Source organism: Mytilus galloprovincialis, chromosome 9, assembly GCF_965363235.1.
Source record: "Mytilus galloprovincialis chromosome 9, xbMytGall1.hap1.1, whole genome shotgun sequence".
NCBI classification, from domain to species: domain Eukaryota; kingdom Metazoa; phylum Mollusca; class Bivalvia; order Mytilida; family Mytilidae; genus Mytilus; species Mytilus galloprovincialis.
Window position 1 is genome coordinate 39,276,745 of NC_134846.1, and position 20,225 is coordinate 39,296,969.

General features: G+C 32.8%; 1 protein-coding gene across 1 annotated transcript in view; it reads left to right on the forward strand.

Moving 5' to 3' along the window:
* LOC143046551 (uncharacterized) overlaps positions 1-20,225 on the forward strand; it is a 126,588-nt gene that overhangs the window by 80,728 nt on the left and 25,635 nt on the right. The window contains exons 29-30 of the mRNA XM_076219709.1: positions 19,085-19,227; positions 19,838-20,034. Coding sequence (XP_076075824.1) covers positions 19,085-19,227; positions 19,838-20,034 — 340 coding nt within the window. The remainder of the gene's footprint in view (positions 1-19,084; positions 19,228-19,837; positions 20,035-20,225) is intronic.

A 20,225-nucleotide genomic window follows, 5' to 3' on the forward strand; every position in this document is an offset into this window, starting at 1 on the left:
TGTTTACCTGAATTGCACGTTGATGTTACTATATACTTACCAATAACCTTTATTGTGTTATACTTTCAAGAGTTATATAATACATCTTACCCAAGAAATACGTCTAGGTAGGTGCAGGGACTTCCTTTACTTGGTCCTTAACTAATGAGGGTGTAATGATACATTACAGCATTTTTTTGCATTTGATATATTTCATATACATGTACATTTTATGTACACAAAGAACAATAAAGTACATGTACATTTTATGTACACAAAGAACAATAAAGTACATGGGTTTAATTCCCACCCTAGGTATACATTTTGACTCTCATAACAGGTTGGAACAAATAGAGCAGATAGCAATTGACAATAATGTAATGCTAAAATGGTGATTGATGGGGTCAAATCATCAACATCATTTTTTCTAATATACAGTAGCTCCTCTAAGGATTAGTAAGGGCATACTTTACATAAAGTCCAGTGGGTAAGTCCTGTCTTTTTTGCCTCTGATATTTACTTATTTATATTATAATTTCTAATATTCTCTTGTGCATGTAGTAAGGCAAAAGCTATTGTTACTCTTATTTTCCTCATTTGCCTGAAAACAATGGAATGTATTGATTGTTGATGTATGTAAAGTGACTTGTAATTTAACTGTCACTGCTAACAGAGACTTGGACTCTGGTGATAAGTTTCTAGACTGTTATCTCATTGGCAACTATACCATAAATGTCAGTTTCCCCTTTATAAGTTTTTAAGAAAAGAATTTAATGATAATATAATAATAAGTTGTAAAAAATTTGAAAAGTTAAGCACAAGTGCCAAATTTAATTGGCTTTTCATTCAAGAAAACCTAGAGGTATTGAAAAGTGTTGCAATTTAAAATAAATGTTTTGAACTCAGAAAACTATCAATAAATAGAATACAGATATTGTTTTAATTAAGACTTTGAGAATATTTGCCTGTTAATAGAAGATATAATTGTTATATGCCCTTTTTAGCTCACCTGGCCCGAGCTTTTCTCATCACTTGGCGTCCGGCGTCCGGCGGCGTCCGTCGTCGTCCGTCGTCCGGCGTCGTTAACTTTTACAAAAATCTTCTCCTGTGAAACTGCTGAGCCAAATTTAACCAAACATGGCCAAAATCATTATTAGGGTATCTACTTTAAAAATTGTGTCCGGTGAACCGCCCAACCAACCAAGATGGCCGTCATGGCTAAAAATAGAACATAGGGGTAAAATGCAGTTTTTGGCTTATAACTCAAAAACCAAAGCATTTAGAGCAAATCTGACATGAGTAAAATTTTCCATCAGGTCAACATCTATCTGCCCTGAAATTTTGAGATGAATCGGACCACCCGTTGATAGGTTGCTGCCCCTGAATTGGTAATTTGAGGAAATTTTGCTGTTTTTGGTTATTATCTTGGATATTATTATAGATAGAGATAAACTGTAAACAGCAAAAATGTTCAGCAAAGTAAGATCTACAAATAAGTCAACATGACCAAAATGGTCTGTTGACCCTTTTAGGAGTAATTGCCCTTTATAATCAATTTTAACCATTTTTCGTAAATCTTAATTATCTTTTACAAAAATCTTCTCCTCTGAAACTACTGGACCGAATTAAACCAAACTTGGCCACAATCATCATTCGGGTATCTAGTTTAAAAATTGTGTCCGGTGACCCGCCCAACCAACCAAGATGTCCGCCATGGCAAAAAATAGAACATAGGGTTAAAATGCCGTTTTTGGCTTATCACTCAAAAACCAAAGCATTTAGAGCAAATCTGACGTGTGGTAAAATTGTTTATCAGGTCAAGATCTATCTGCCCTGAAATTTTGAGATGAATCGGACCACCCGTTGATAGGTTGCTGCCCCTGAATTGGTAATTTGAGGAAATTTTGCTGTTTTTGGTTATTATCTTGGATATTATTATAGATAGAGATAAACTGTAAACAGCAAAAATGTTCAGCAAAGTAAGATCTACAAATAAGTCAACATGACCAAAATGGTCTGTTGACCCTTTTAGGAGTAATTGCCCTTTATAATCAATTTTAACCATTTTTCGTAAATCTTAATTATCTTTTACAAAAATCTTCTCCTCTGAAACTACTGGACCGAATTAAACCAAACTTGGCCACAATCATCATTCGGGTATCTAGTTTAAAAATTGTGTCCGGTGACCCGCCCAACCAACCAAGATGTCCGCCATGGCAAAAAATAGAACATAGGGTTAAAATGCCGTTTTTGGCTTATCACTCAAAAACCAAAGCATTTAGAGCAAATCTGACGTGTGGTAAAATTGTTTATCAGGTCAAGATCTATCTGCAACAACAAAAGAAAGTTTTTAACGACCTCAGCTGGCTATACAACCCTTGCACAATCAACTGAATTTTGCAGAAATCATTAATAGGATAGATTGCCCTTATATGAAAATTTTTTATTACCTTTTTGTTTTTTTTGTCAAAAAAGTGGAGGGGGGGGGGGGGGGGTTGCGCAACAACAAAACAACTTCACAACTTTCTCATTACTTTGCATTTCTCGTTAGATAAATTTTACAAAAATTCTCCCCTGAAACAACTGTCAAATTTAATCAAACTTGGTTTAAATCACCACTAGGATATCCAGGGACCACTGTGTATGATGACCCTGCCTGCCCACATGGCTGAAATAAAACATAGGTTTCAAATGCACTTTTTAGTATTATATCTCTGAAACTAAACGACAGTACAACAGTTGCATTTATCATGCAACAATTGTAAATAAAAATATCAGGTGAGCGACACAGGGTCCTTGGACCCTCTAGTTTTCTAACATATGTGTGGCTCTGATCTGGCTGCGGTTTAAAATCTAAGAATGGAGTTGGTTATCTCAATATTTATCTGATTTATATCAACATCATTGTTCAATTATAAAAATCATTGTAATACATTACTTTGCTCTTCATGTGCCCTTTAATTGGAATAAAATATCTTGTCTTATACCACATTTCTTTATTTTAGTACTGACAGGTTAACTTTTAAAAGCATTTAAAGTAAGTGAGTTGTTGACAAGCTTAGTCAATGATTGTAAATCCAGATAATATCATGAGTTTTTTTATAAAAGTAAATAATGTGATTAAACTGGTTATCTCAATTTAAAGAAGTGACATTCTGCTTTGATACTATGAGATTATTTCTGATATCAGAATAATAAATTTCTTATTGTTGTCCTTTTTCCAAAAAATTGTGAATATACTGTATTTAAGTCAGTTTTGTTTTTGTCTGAGACTACTATAACATGGGAGGTGACCAATCTCTATGTTATACATTTAAGTAGTCTCAGGTTTTTGTTTTTGTAGTCCAATTGACTATGCATTTTAGAGCAGGTAAATGTGAATTTGGATTAAATTTGAAGTTGATTCAGTATATTTTGATGACATAATACCACTATTTTATTTCAACAAAGCATTTTCAAATTTTATTTACTGGTCAGCTTAGGTTTTTATCCAATCAATAATTTAATTGAAAGGACTTAACAGTTGGTTGCAGGACTTTTGAATTCAAATATAAGAAAGAAAAACAATATAAAGCAAAACTTGAAATATTACATATAATAGGATTTATGCATGTTATGATAACTGCAGGATATCAGATTGCAATACAGCTTTTGTTCAGTTATTGCAATACAGCTTTTGTTCAGTTATCTTTGTGTTGATTATTATGTTTTAAATCCCTTTCTGGTTCTTTGGATGTTCAGATTTTTTTCTCTTGATTAAGGCAAGCAACAGAACTTGTATAACTTATATAGTTTCTTATCTCAGGGTGAATCCAGACAATTTTAAACATAAGTGGTGGTACTCTCAACCAAGGATAAAAAGGAGGGTTCCAACTATATGATCCCATTCAAATGCATAAATCTTCCATAAAAAGAGGAGGTTTCAATCACCAGAGCCCCTGGGATCCACCACTGTATCTTAAAGCAGCTATAATAAAACAAAAATTGTACATGTACTTCTGTCCACTGCAGATTGATTTTATTTTCATTCAATGGTAATGGTCACAATTTTGAAGACTATATTTCTTTTTTTCCATATTTTTGTTTGAATGTAATGAACAGTTCAATTTTATTGTAACACAGGTTCTTCTGACAAATGACTGATAAACCCCTCTTGTATCATTCTATCTACCAAAAGGGTGTTTTAGAATATACAATAAGTCCAAGTTTCAGAGAAAAAGTCAGTCTGTTAAATGTAGGTAATTGTCTTCTTTGGAAGTGTTCAAAAACCTGTAAGAACTTGAAAAAAATGTCATATTCAACCTTTCCATGACTATTTTAATGTTACAACAGTAGAGGAACATGGAATATTGAAAAGTTATTCAAGAAATCGTCGAAATAGATCTGCAATCATTAATTTTACTCAAATTTACTGTTGTGAACTTGCAATATCCTACGATGCGCGTACCGAGTTATCTCCCTTTGATCTCCGCTTCGCAGCGAATAAGCTGACACAATTGCGTATACGGGGTTTTTGTGATCTGATATAGTAAAATAAGAAGCAAAAAATGATTTTACTTCATATTTTATACCCCTCAACACGTTACCAAACCTATTTAAGGAATTATTAAGGATTTTCCGTGGACCTACACAAATTTTCAGAAAAAAAGTTTCACTTCACTCGTGAATTTATAACAGTTTAACAACACTTTTTAATGGTAATTATATAAAATAAGGAAGCTTATTCAATCTCGAATTGAACACTTTGGTTTTTATTAATGTACGAGTACAAATAAGACAATACGAGTCCAAAAACCACGAGGCATGCACGTTTACCAAAAAATCGTAAACTCTGACCTTTTATCACGTGACCAATGTCTTGAACTTAGAAGCCATTAAATCGTTTGCCGTTCAACTGATCTGTACTTACAAATGTAATATTATCTTAATCGATCGTTATTCAATGTCACATAATAAACTCATGTGCATTTCCTACTGAAAAAAAAAGGTTGTCACTGTAAAGCATTTAGAAAAACTTTTTTCTTAATAGAATTATGTACAAGGACAAGTTTTGAAAAATTGCACTTTCACAGCAGTTTAAGTGGTTTCTATAGTTGAAAATACCTGATTTCTGCTGGTAAAAAAAAGTAATTTAGTGTTGTTTTTTTTTATAGGAAATCTATATTTTGGAATAATTTTTCAGTCAAATTGCACTTTTAGACACATGAAAATTTTATAAAATGCTTAAACTGGGTTGTATATTGTAATTGAAGGTTAAAATCATATGTAAATCATATATTTTATCCATAGTGTGACCTGTGAAAGTATTCTAGAAGAAATCATATAAACTTACATAAATATTCTTTATAAAGCACAAAAATGTCAGTATTCACCTCAGAAGCTAACAAAACCTTTAAATAGACTTATTAAGAAGGGATATAGTTACGATACTGTTGTCAGGTCATTAAAGAATGCATATTTTGACGTTAATATTGATTCACTTATAAGGTATTTGCATCGGAACTAAACACATTTATTTAAAAACCAGTTGTTGGCATGATACGGGTTATGTTCTCATATATGTTATGATGGTATGATACTAAACCCCTAACGGGAAGGATTGTGCCTGATATTCATATGATGAAGACATAATCTTTCAATCAGATTAATTGAAGTCTGAAGCTGGCATGCCAGTTAACTGCTAGTAGTCTGTTTTTATTTATGTATTATTGTTATTTTGTTTATTTTCTTTGGTTTCATCTTCTGACATCAGACTCGGACTTCTCTTGAACTGAATTTTAATGTGCGTATTGTTTTGCGTTTACTTTTCTACATTGGCTAGAGGTATAGGGAGAGGGTTGAGATCTCATAAACATGTTTAACCCCGCCGTATGTTTACGCTTGAGCCAAGACAGGAGCCTCTGGCCTTTGTTAGTCTTGTAGTCTTGTATAATTTTTAATTTTAGTTTCTTGTGTACAATTTGGAGTTTAGTATGGCGTTCATTATCACTGAACGTATATATATATTTGTTTAGGGGCCAGCTGAAGGACGCCTCCTGGTACAGGAATTTCTCGCTGCATTGAAGACTTGTTGATGACCTTCTGCTGTTGTCTTTTCTATGGTCGGGTTGTTGTCTCTTTGACACATTCCCCATTTACATTCTCAATTTTACACATTGTATTCAGAATTAATAAATATAGCGATAAAAGTGTCATTTTCTTATAGTGCTGAAACAACTTTATTTTTTTTTCAGAAATGGACATAGATACACAGACTTATTCGGAAAGTCATACCGATAAAGATTACACAAGAATATTTGGAAAACTCAGAACTATGGATTTCAATATGGGACAATATCCCTAATGCGCCTCCAATTGAGGAACACAAAAGTTGTGTGTAAACAAAAAATCTCTGTGTATTGATATTGGACATGTTTTAACAAGTGACTGAGCTTAATCATTTGTGTTGAGCTGGACAATATAGGACCTTAGAATAAATGTGTAAAAACTATGGAGTTATTATATGTATTCAAAGTATTAAATTTTCAAAGAAATTATTGTGTGAAAAAAGGGACTTTTTACCAAGTAGAGCCGCATCACGAAATGATTTTCGGGGTATACTAATTTACGGGAAAATGAATCCCACTTCGTACCCCAAAAATTTAACCACATATGTGAAAATTTCTCAGCTTCGAAACAAGCCATCATACATATACAAGTTTACAAAATGGGCTGAGCTCCAGAAGAAAACGTTACCATTACCGCCTACTACGGAGAAACAATTGCTCAAATTGCTCCAAATGATATATAAAATTTGGACAGCGGTATACTAATATTGCCTTCATATATTTCTAGTTTCAGAGAAGAAATAAATAACATAAATTCAATCGAGTTATTTATATAAATTTATATGTATTTGTGTCATGAAATTCAAGAAGGTCACATCGCAAAAAAGAATGTGGAAAGGATCCTTATCAACTAAAGTAGGTGTTGAAATTGTCCGGCAAGGTCGAAATTCAGGTCCAAATGATTAGACATAATGATTGAAAAATGTAATAATAAATAAATATGGAAATGTTGCTTGAGACAACTGTTCTAATGATGTACATGCAAGTAACTGAAGGTTATCGTACAATATTTGACAATGAGAGCAACCTAATTGGTCATACTGTATTAAGCTTGAAAATGCTCTAATATAACAAAATGGGAAACAATTCAAATGAGAAACAATATTGTTAATAAACAAAAGGCTAAAATCACAGACTATCATGTATTGAAATTTCATTAGAAAGTTTGGACACGGATGAAAAGTATACCTTTTTTTTTAAATTGTATACTAGTAAATGTAATATAGTTTGAAGATATGCTGTATTTATTGTACATATCTCGTCATGATCATATTCTCTTTTACTCATTGTATGTCTTGAATCTTTAGTATTCTGTTTTATACCTTGTATGCAATTAAGTCTAGGATTTATCAAAATCTAAACTGTAACAGTGATATGTCTCAGTGTGATATTTATAGATGTCTAGTGTGCTAGTGATCTAATACGATATATATGTGTCAGTAAATTCAGAGCAAACGAATACCCGTATGGAATTTACTGACCCCATGTATATGGTATTAGGTCACTAGCACACTATGTAATGAATTTATCTTACCACCCATCTTAACATGCGGTATTTAAACTTGTGGCCTATCTGAGTGATCAAGTATTCTATGATACTAAGGATTTTCTGATCCCAGACATAGATATATTAACCGTATTTGACACAACCTTTTTGATTTTTTGGTCATCAATGCTCTTCAATTTTATACTTGTTTCGCTTTCTTTACTCTTTTGATCTGAGCGTCACTGGTGAGTCTTATGTAGATTAAACACCCGTATGGTGTATTAGATTATAAGCATGTTACCTTTGATAACTTTTAGCATGTCGAAATGTCTTATTGTAATGTTTATTTGGGTATTTCTCTGTCCTGAAAGTTCGTGCATTTATTTGTACTGTAGTCCTGTCTTGTAATGCTGTTATTGTAGTGTTATATTTAACATTGCCGTTAAAGCGCGAGCTTTGGCTAACCGCAAAACCAGGTTCAACCAACCATTTTTCTTAAAAAATGTCCTGTACCAAGTCAGGAAAATGGCAGTTATTATCTTTTAGTTCGATTCTGTGTGTGTTGCATTTTAGTGTGTCTGTTATGTCGTTGTTCTCCTCTTATATTTGATGTGTATCCCTCAGTTTTGGTTTGTAACCCGTATTTGTTTTTTCGAAATTGATTTATGAATTTTGAACAGCAGTATGCTGCTGTTGCCTTTATTGATAACATACATGTACTTCCATTGATCTACACAAAAACAAAAGACAGCAATAACAACTTTCTAGCTATGAATGTGTTTTAAAGAATTTATTTCCATCGTTCATCATCAATTTTAGTCGGTTGAAATCTTAAGAATTTTTCTCAACGCCGTACTGTATTAATAAAGGGACATAACACCACTACATTTTGTGTATTGAAATAAGCTTCACCTACTAACCTCATATGTAATATATACGGTCTCCACTTGGTTGCTTTTAACCAGTCATGTTCCTAGAAATATATAGAAGGTAGGATTAGATACATTTAAACTGCTTTTCAAAAGATTTGATGAAATCCTCTAAGATTAATACTATATAAACGTTAAGTACTTTTTTTCTCAGTACAATATAATGATTTATACACCGCTCTCCTGAACATTTGATGAAATGCTCTCAGTGTAGTAAGATGTATTTATACTGTTCACCAGAACCTATGGTAATTCCCTCTCAGTATAAAAAGATATATTTATACTGCTCTTCAGAATCTTTGGTGTCTCTCTCTCAGTATAATAGGATGTATTGATACTGCTCTTCAGAACATTTCTTGACATCTTTTCAGTATGTTTGCGTACAGCTATTCATAACCTTTGACATGTTTGATGTAACCTACTCAGTATAATAGGATGCATTTATTCTGATCTTCAGAACCTTTGGTGACACCATCTTAGTATAATAGGATACATTTATACTGCAAGTCTGAACATTTGGCGACAACCTCTAGAATAATAGGATGTGTGTATACGTCTTTTTAGAACCTTTGATGAATCCCTCTCAGTATTATGGGATACATGTATACTGCTTTTCAGAACCTATAGTGATACCTCTCAGAAAAATAGGTTATATTTATACTTCTCTTCAGAACCTTTGGTGACACCCTATCAGTGTATTAGAAAGTATTAATTCTGATCTTCATTACATTTGATGACACCCTCTTAGTATCATAGAATACGTTTATGCTGCTCTTCGGAACTTTTGGTGACACACTCTCAGTATAAGAGAACATATTTATATTACTGCTCCTGAAAACCTTTGGTTATAATATCTCAGTTTAATAGAAACATATTCCCTGCTTTTTAAAACATTTGGTGAAACCCTGTAAGATTCATAATATTAACCATGCTAACCTTAAGTGCAAGGTTCTAAGTACAGTAGAATGCATTTATACATGTTATACTGCTCTCCAGAACTTTCGGTGAAATCCTCTTAGTTTAATAGGATGTATTTGTACAGCTATTCAGAACTTTTGGTGTAACCATTTCAGTGGAATAGGATGTATTTATTCTACTCTTCAGAACATTTGATGACACCTGTCATTTTAATAGAGTACATCTATACTGCTCTACAGAACCATGGTGAGACTGTCTCAGATGCATTTATACTGCTCTTCAGAATATTTGGTGAAAAATTCCAAGATTTATAATATTTACTTTTAGTGCTGGGTTTTCAGTATAATAGAATACATTTATACAGGACTTCTGACATTTGGTGACAAGCTCTAAGTAAAGTAGAATACATCTATTCTACTCTTCAGAATATTGGATGACACCCTCTCTGTATAATAGAATACATTTAAACTGCGCTTCAAAACATTTGGCGAAAGCCTCTCAGTATAAAAGAATATATATGTATACTGCTCTTCAGAATCTGTGATGACATACTCCAAGTAAAATCGAATGCTTTTATATTACTCTTCATAACATTTGACGAGAGACTCTCATTATGATAGGATACTTAAGAATATATTTATACTACTCATCAACACCTATGAAGACACCCTTTTAGTATAAAAAGATGTACTTGTACTGCTTTTAAGAATATTTGAGGACACCCTCAAAGTTAAATAGGATAACCGCTCATCAAAACCTTTCGTGAGGACCTCTCATGATGAACCTTTGATGACACCTGTCAGTATAATAGGATGTATTTATACTGCTCTTCTGAATCCTAGGTGACCCTATCAAATGTGTCTGGTTCCACTCCAGTGTTGTTGCATTTCAAGCTTCAATAAGTTTGACGGATAACATACAAGTTAAATGTTTTGAACAAATATATTTCACACGTGCATTGTCTTCAATCATCATCATTTTTAAAGATCTCCTCCTGAAACTACGTAATCAAATTCAAACCAAACTTGTTTTAAATGAATATTAGGATGTTTAGTATGCAGATTATGATTTGTTGTCTACACTGCAAACGAAAATTGATGAATGCGAAACACAGATATCACAAGCAGTCGACTGGATAAACTATTTGTATTTCGGAGAGTTACCTGGGTGATTCGTACTTTGATTACAGATGACTAATATTACGAAGTGTTTGTCTCTCATTGTTCGTGGCCTTATTTTTCATGATTCAGAGATTGCTGAGAGGTCAAATGAAATAATCTCTTATTATGAGGACAACTTTATTTGGTAAATAGGTTTTTCGTAATGCCTTTGTATATGTCGAGTCGAGTTCATCTGATCTCGACCTCATTCTATGGACCAATGAGCATGACTAAATGTACGAGGTGAAGTCCGTATCTGAGAAAGTATAAGCATTAGGTCATCTATGTTTGATAAATTCTGGAAATATGTTTATGTCCGAATAGTAGGTTTTAACTGACCTTGATTTCATTTTTATGGTTCATTGGCCAATGTTATTGTTTTGTGGTTAATAATTTTTCTCAGATATTCTAAACAATACTTGTTTACCTAGAAAAAAATGCATAAATATCTTAAGGAGAAACAAAGGGTGCGTTTGTATCACAAAAAGTAATTATTTCATGCTTTATTTTCATCGTCCGCCATTGGGATTTAGACATGTGAAGTCTATGATTTCCTATTTAATATAAAAATATTGAAATAGACGAATAAGTGGGACGAAACTTTAAGATACCAGAGGAAGATTCAAACTCGTATGTTGAAAATAAACGTACAAAGGCATAGCTAAAAAAGAACAAATTTTATCAACAAACAACAGTACAACTAAACACATTTATTCAAAAACCAGTTGTTAGCATGATACGGGTTATGTTCTTCTCCTATATGTTATGATGGTATGATACTAAACCCCTAACGGGAAGGATTGTGCCTGATGCTCATATGATGAAATCATAATCTTTCAGTCAGTTTAATTGAAGTCTGGAGCTGGCATGTCAGTTAACTGCTAGTAGTCTGTTGTTATTTATGTATTATTGTCATTTTGTTTATTTTCTTTGGTTACATCTTCTGAGATCAGACTCGGACTTCTCTTGAACTGAATTTTAATGTGCGTATTGTTATGCGTTTACTTTTCTACATTGGCCAGAGGTATAGGGGAGGGTTGAGATCTCACAAACATGTTTAACCCCGCCGCATTTTTGCGCCTATCCCAAGTCAGGAGACTCTGGCCTTTGTTAGTCTTGTATTATTTTAATTTTAGTTTCTTGTGTACAATTTGGAAATTAGTATGGCGTTCATTATCACTGAACTAGTATATATTTGTTTAGGGGCCAGCTGAAGGACGCCTCCGGGTGCGGGAATTTCTCGCTACATTGAAGACCTGTTGGTGACCTTCTGCTGTTGTTTTTTTCTATGGTCGGGTTGTTGTCTCTTTGGCACATTCCCCATTTCCATTCTCAATTTTACATAACACAACAAGGAAAACTAAAGACTGATAAACACGACAAACTAAGGGAGATCTCACTTGCACTGGAAGGGTAAGCAGGCCATTGTCACTATATGGCACACGTTGTGTTGTTCATGCTATTCCACACCCGGTAATAATTCGGTAGGTCACATTCATGAAAGGGTACGGGTTACTTGTTACGACATAAGGTACATCCGTTATCATCCGTTAATCGAATATTTGATAACGATTAACCAACTGGTGATGATGTCCTTAAAAATTATGAAGTATCGACCTCAACTTCACCACTAAGAACTCTTGGTTTAATGTCTTCCTTATCAGGGAAATCATATAAGAAAATACTAACCATGGAATAATGTGTATATTGGAAGATATTTCTGTATGCAGGCGCTGCTAAAATATTGCTACATAGAAATGGATAATTCACAATTGGAAAGCTGAAATTATCTTTTTTGTCATTACGTTTTGTTTTCAACTGACCTAGTTTTTTTATTGTCACCTAATTTTAAAATATTTAGTGAGAGAAAATCATTCATAAAGCGAAAAGTAAAGTTAAGGGATACTGCTAACTTTTTTTCTTTCTTCCTAAGAGGTTCCTGTATGACGTCAGCTTATATGAACATGGCAACATGTCGGCTAGAACAGGGACACCGTTTTATCCATGAAAAAAACGATAGTTTTTTAACAAACACGTCATCAAAACGTAACACATATGCTGTCAATCAAGAATTTTACCATCTTGATAATGTCAGTTTCGGAAAATTTGTAAGAATCAGAGTGGTTTTTTAGCTCACCTGGCCCGAAGGGCCAATTAAGTGAGCTTTTCCCATTACTTGGCGTCCGTCGTCCGTCGTCCGTCGTCGTTAACTTTTACAAAAATCTTCTTCTCTGAAACTACTGGGCCAAATTAAACCAAACTTGGCCACAATCATCATTGGGGTATTTAGTTTAAAAAATTTGTGGCGTGACCCGGCCAACCAACCAAGATGGCCGCCATGGCTAAAAATAGAACATAGGGGTAAAATGCAGTTTTTGGCTTATAACTCAAAAACCAAAGCATTTAGAGCAAATCTGACAGGGGTAAAATTGTTTATCAGGTCAAGATCTTTCTGCCCTCAAATTTTCAGATGAATCCGACAACCGTTGTTGGGTTGCTGCCCCTGAATTGGTAATTTTAGGGAATTTTTGCTGTTTTTGGTCATTATCTTTAATATTATTATAGATATAGATAAACTGTAAACAGTAATAATGTTCAGCAAAGTTAGATTTACAAATAAGTCAACATGACCAAAATAGTCAATTGACCCCTTAAGGAGTTATTGCCCTTTATAGTTAATTTTTAGCATTTTTCATAAATTTTTAAATATTTTTAGAAAATATTTTCCACTGTAATTACTGGGCCAAGTTCATTATAGATAGAGATAATTGTAGCAACAAGAATGTTCAGTAAAGTAAGATCTACAAACACATCACCATCACCAAAACACAATTATGTCATGAATTTATCTGTGTCCATTGTTTAATATGCACATAGACCAAGGTGATCGACACAGGCTCTTGAGAGCCTCTAGTTTTTACAAAGTAGGATTGTCCCCTCCTTAAGACAAGATACTTGTACATATGTCCACCATTCTGTTTTATGAAACAAAGCAGGACCAATTCTTACAATTTATTTTAGTTAGGAATCGGTAATAGTGTGTAAAGTGTAGAAAAGTCCGATGTTGTTATACTATTGCAAGATGAAAGAGATTTAGAATGTATCTACTCTCGAAGATCTTTTGAATTTTTAGTATCCACATCTGATTCACGTTGCCCTTAGAATAGGTAGTTTCACAATAACTTAAAATTTGAAGCCTGGCTTTGATTGTTGATAAAATGGATGTTAATAATTAAGAAAGAGGTTTCGTGTTGCACTTTGAAGAACCAGCAATATCAGGATACCTAAGTAGTTTAGATATCCAATACAGTGATGAAAATTCCAGTTCCTTATTCAAAATTCCAAATGAACATAGAACAGACCTATGATTATCCAGGATTTTCTCTTTGGGAATTGTCGTGGGGTATATGTTGAGTTTCCAAGTGAAATGTTGGTACCTAAATCCTTTATCAAGCAGTTTATGTAAATTGATTAACAAACAAAAACGATAATTGATTAACAAACAAAAACGATGTTGTGTGTGGCCGTATCTGCGGGAACTGATAATCTCACAGTCCTTATCCATTCGGAAATAATATCTACCTCTACTTTTCTGCGTTTTTTCAATTTCCTTGCATAATCCTTGACTGGATCAATCAGTACTTTGAAATTGTGTTTCCAATTGATGGATTTAGGATTTAGGATCCAAATATGTCGGGTATTTGAATAACACGTTTCGGAGATAAGTGTTATAGACAATTTTTAGTTGAACGGTAATCACATGACAAGCCGGATTATATTTGACATGGCAAATAGCACTGGTGAAGTCAGTAGGTTTAGACTTGAAGTCGTCAATATTTAGATCCTGAAAGACTTGTTTGTTATTAAAAACAGTTGAAATCAGTTCAGTTTAGGTATAAGTAACTATAGTTACCGACTGATAGTTAAAATAAGGAGGAATTTTTGACTAAAATTATATATGATAAATATGAAAGATATTGCCAAACAGGTACCATATCTCTTTAACTTTTAGAATCTCCTGAGACCCATGAAATTATTGTGGATCGTGTTTCTAAGTCGTGGTGTTTTTTGGTTAAGTTTGAATGACACTGTAGTTGCTTTTGCTTTTTTTTTTATATATGCTACCACCTGTTCCTCAACAATAACATAGACATTTTTTTTTAATAATCAACGGACTAATTTCAATTAGAAATGGTCTGAACCATCTTTGAAATATATGTATGCATATCTGCATAATTATATTTTCAACTGTCATGCACAACAAAGCTTGAAATAGAAAGAATGCTAGTAGTAGTTAAGTATCTTAGAAACCATATTCTATTATAGAATCTTTGACAAATATTGCAATATCAATGATTAGAATCGTCGTAAATTATAATAAAAATATAAGCACGACTGAACGTTGTTTTCTCTTATTTTTGTGGTACTTTCTTGAGCGGTGTTAGAAAATATTTTTAATCACTAATGATTGGTCGAAATTCAATTATGACGTAATTTTTTTATCTTTTGAATTTCCTATTAAGACGTCATGATAAAAGGCGACATACCTTATGACGTCACGTACAAAGAATACAACTTTCTAAAAATCGCTGAAAAGGAAAGATAAAAATCATTAAAGATGCAGACTCTTCCATTACAATTCGTGTCTTACGATATTTCTCTATTCTCAACAGCTAGATTTTATTTTTTTAAAAGGCTCGGCAAGACTCACGTTTCAAATGTTAAAATTTAACTGTCTGGAGATGATAAATATTGTACTACACTTGTTGCACTGAGGGAATCTATATGAAATTACCTTTAAATTCAGATTTTAACCAAAACAGTGTAATAGTTTTCAATTTCATTTTATATTTGACTCTATTTTCATTGATCTTTCAAACTGTTTCATATTGTTAAGGATACATGCTAGTTATTACTGGCTTTATATTAGCTTTCAGTACCTGCGAGTACTCTTAGAAAGGGATTTGTTGTCTTAATTGAAGCCCTCTTTAGTGGATAATTGTAGTATACCAATGGTGTGCTGTTACACCACTGTTTCATTTAAGGATAGGCTTGGTCAATGGCAAATACGTTTTATATACTAGTACCTGATCGGTGATTGTTGTTTGTTAGCATTATTGTATACTTATCTGCACATAAAAATGAAATTCATGAAATCTTCTAATAAACTTGCAAAATTTCATTTTTGATGCGGCGCTTCCTCCGCGGTTGTTATGTGTGACGTCATGACTTCATAAATCTAAATGTAGCCAGATTTATTTTATTGACCATCAATATACATATAAATAGTAACATGGCGTCAATATACGTAAAAATATAAACAAGGCGTCCGATACGTAAAATAACATTTGAAACACGTGATCGGCATATCCAATGAAAACCGTAGAATGCTACACCATATGTAATTTTTGTTTTTAATTTTTACGTTTTGTGTTTTTAGAGTGAGCAGTTTTGTTTGTCTTTGATTTTCTTCTTCTGTTTATGCATTCCTATTTTATTTGAAGCAAAAGTTTTTAAATTCATCCTTTATCTTTTATGCAGTTGTTTAACAGACAGTGAAATGGATTTAATTAGAAAGCATACCATTCTCCATGTTTTCATTTAAACTTACTTGCAATCGTATTATTCTTTTGTTGCCACTGCTTTTTCAACACATTGTACAGCACTACAAATGTTTTCTATGATGAAAAAATGATTCATTACTGACTTGAAATGTCAGTAGAATTAGTTTACCGGAAGCATGAAAATAATATAGTCTATAGTTCTTAGGCATACCTCACCTTATTGTCGCCTGTTTTTATGCTTATTGTGTATTCCTTCTGAAAAAGAGCCACGTCATACATATTTTGTTATTGTACTATGGTAAATTTATACTTTTCCTTAATTTTTGCTAATATGCTAAGTCCATATGCCATTTTGTACTTCTTTGTAACATATTTTTAGCTCACCTGGCCCTTTTCTGATCACTTGGCGTCCGTCGTTCGTCGTCCGTTGTCGTCGTCGTCGTCGTCGTCGTCGTCCGTCGTAAGCTTTTACAAAAATCTTCTCCTCTGAAACTACTGGGCCAAATTTTACCAAACTTGGCCACACTCATCATTGGGGTATCTAGTTTAAAAAATGTGTCCGGTGACCCGGCCAACCAACCAAGATGGCCGCCATGGCTAAAAATAGACCATAGGGGTAAAATGCAGTTTTTGGCTTATAATTCAAAAACCAAAGCATTTAGAGAAAATCTAACGGGGTTAATTCGTTTATCAGGTCAAGATCTATCTGCCCTGAAATTTTCAGATGAATCGGACAACCCGTTGTTGGGTTGCTGCCCCTGAATTGGTAATTTTATGGAAATTTTACTGTTTTTGGTTATTATCTTGAATATTATTATAGATAGAGATAAACTGTAACAGAAATAATGTTCAGCAAATTAAGATTTACAAATAAGTCAACATGACGGAAATGGTCAGTTGACCCCTTTAGGAGTTATTACCCTTATAGTCAATTTTAACCATTTTTCTTAAATCTTAGTAATCTTTTACAAAAATCTTCTCCTCTGAAACTACTGGGCCAAATTAATCCAAACTTGTCCACAATCATCATTAGGATATCTAGTTTGAAAAATGTGTCCGATGATCCGGCCATTTAACCAAGATGGCCGCCACAGCTAAAAATAGACCATAGGGGTAAAATGCAGTTTTTGGCTTATAACTCAAAAACCAAAGCATTTAGAGCAAACCTAACGAGGGTAAAATTGTTTATTAGGTCAAGATCTATCTGACCTTAAATTTTCAGATGAATCGGACAACCCGTTGTTGGGTTGATGCCCCTAAATTTGTAATTTTAAAGAAATTTTGCTGTTTTTGGTTATTATCTTGAATACTATTATAGATAGAGATAACCTGTAAAAAGCAATAATGTTCAGCAAAGTAAGATTTACAAATAAGTCAACATGACTGAAATGGTCAATTGACCCCCTAAGGAGTTAATGTCCTTTATAGTCAATTTTTAACAATTTTCATTGGGCCAAGTTCATTATAGATAGTTAATAGATAATTGTAAGCAGCAAGAATGTTCAGTAAAGTAAGATGAACAAACACATCACCATCACCAAAACACAATTTTTGTCATGAATCCATCTGTTTCTTTTGTTTAATATTCACATATACCAAGGTGAGCGATACAGGCTCTTTAGAGCCTCTAGTTTTTTAAGTTAAGATTAAAACACAATGTTGACTGCTGTATATTTTGACCATTTTTACCTATAATCTCTGTTTGTTTTGTTCATGCATCGTTGTCAATATAATGGAATTTAATGCGACTGTCATACAAGCTAAGTGTTTACCTAGCTATAAAATCAGGTTAAATCCACCATTTTCTACATAAAAATATGCCTGTAATAAGTCAGAATTATGACAGTTGTTATCCATTTGTTTGTTGTGTTTGAGCTTTTGATTTTGCAATTTGATTTGGGACCTTCCATTTTGAATTTTTGTCGGTGTTCAGTATTTTTGTGATTTTACTTTTTGTTACGTATTGTTAAACTAATGAGGAGTTTTATGTGTTTGACATTACAGCCTTATGAATATAGGTTGAAAAGCCGCTGATGTATTTACATCACCTGATAACATCATGTGATAATGCAGGAGCTATTCTCTGTGAATAATTGTACCCAAAACATATTTTACCTGCTTTACCTGTGTAAATTCGTTCAGAGCAGAATATTTGTCAAAAAACAACTGAAGCAAGACATGACTTTTTCTAAAAAATGAAAGTTCATCGCTCTTATTAAATAATGTGGCTTATGTAACCTAAATATCTTTATCATTTAGTTTCTTTAATATCGAAGTGAAATACTATGACATGACTATTATTCCGTTTATCTTCAACAGAAATATACAGTTTTAAAGTATCCGTTTTCGTGATCTTTTTTCCAGTGACACAATCTGTTGAAAGCTTTCTCGGCATAAAATTCATTATAAACTGCTTTTTAACATATCAAAACTTTTGAAGGACAATTCTGGGATATGCTGTCCGGTTGACTGTTTTCATTGATTTGAAGAAGAAGGGAATACGACGGTCTTATGGTATTCTTTTTGGTGAAATATCCATGAATCAAATTCACCAAACGTTTATGACTTATAATATAAAGATATGACTATTTAGTATATATATATCGATTTGGTTTCACTGATTTTGTGGCAGTCTTCTTCTTTACAGAAAAGACTACGTTTATTGCAGTTGAAAAGGATCTTTAGTTTTAATGGTTTGGTCTTTTTATGTTTCCAAAAAACTGTCACACCTTCGTGAACATACATTTTGTCAAATTTATCAACAAAAACAGCTTATAGATATGGAAAATGCACTGTACTCATAAAATGAGCATTGACTTTTCTTTGTGTGATGTTTATTTCACTAGAATGTGAGTAGTACATTGATATAATATATGAAAAAGTAAAAACTGTATGAGAGCATTTTTTTTCCTTTCTATGATTACCTACATGTATTTTGCAGGGAGTAATTGTTTGACCAATGTAGATAACTGTATTGGAATGTGTACAGGTTCTAATGTAGATCCTAATACGAAACGTTGCAAAGATATGTTGAATGATTATCAATGTATATGTAAAGCAGGTTACACTGGTAAAACCTGCAACGTAAGTTTTTATGAAGTAGCATATATTTACTTCTTTTTATTTCAACATGAAAAAAATATGTGGTACAATTGCGAACGATACAACTATACAACAATATATTTGCTGCACACTTAATGTAGCACACAAGTTACTTTTTGATAAAAAAAAAAAAAAAAAAAATAGTAAAAAAGTATTGTAACATATAATAAAGACTCTTTATTGCATTTTGTGATAAAAAAAAATGCATATTTGACTGACTGAGATCGGCATACAGATTAGTAATTGTATTACCATAGAAAAGTTTGTTAAAGAAAATATATAAAAGAAAAAAGTACTTTAATTGAATGCCTTTTTTATATAAAAAAACATATACATTATAATACAACATATATTTGTACTAAGAAGTAATTAAGTAGATAATTTGCCAATTTTGCTTTGCAACAGGAGGCTGGCACATGTTATTATATGATAAAATACTTACTAGACTCAAAGTTTAGCCTTAAATTTTACAAAAACTGAAAGACAAAAGTCCTACTAGAATATAGTTCATGTATAGATTTGTCTCATTGGCACTCATACCACATAACAATTCTATAAGATAAGTTTTTATTCCAAATTCATATCAATAAAGGAAGAAATAGATGAGTGTCTACAGCAATACCCTTGTAAACATGGAGGTACATGTACAGATAAGGTAGCTGACTTTGAGTGTAGTTGTAGAGAGGGATGGACTGGACAGAGATGTGAAACTCCTATGGAGTACTGTGACCCATTACCATGTAACAATGAAGGAGTTTGTAATAATCTTACTGATGGATATTTTTGCAGGTTTGTTTTCTTCTAAGTCTGTTTAAATCTAAGTTGAGCCAATTCCAGTGTGTGCGTGTATTTAAAACTTTGTCCTAAATTAAATATACTATATACTACATTGTACATGTGATATGTTTTTCATAAGGTCTTGTGACCGATGAACATGTGTTAGAAAATATGTTGAATGCGATAAAAATATTCACTTTTAT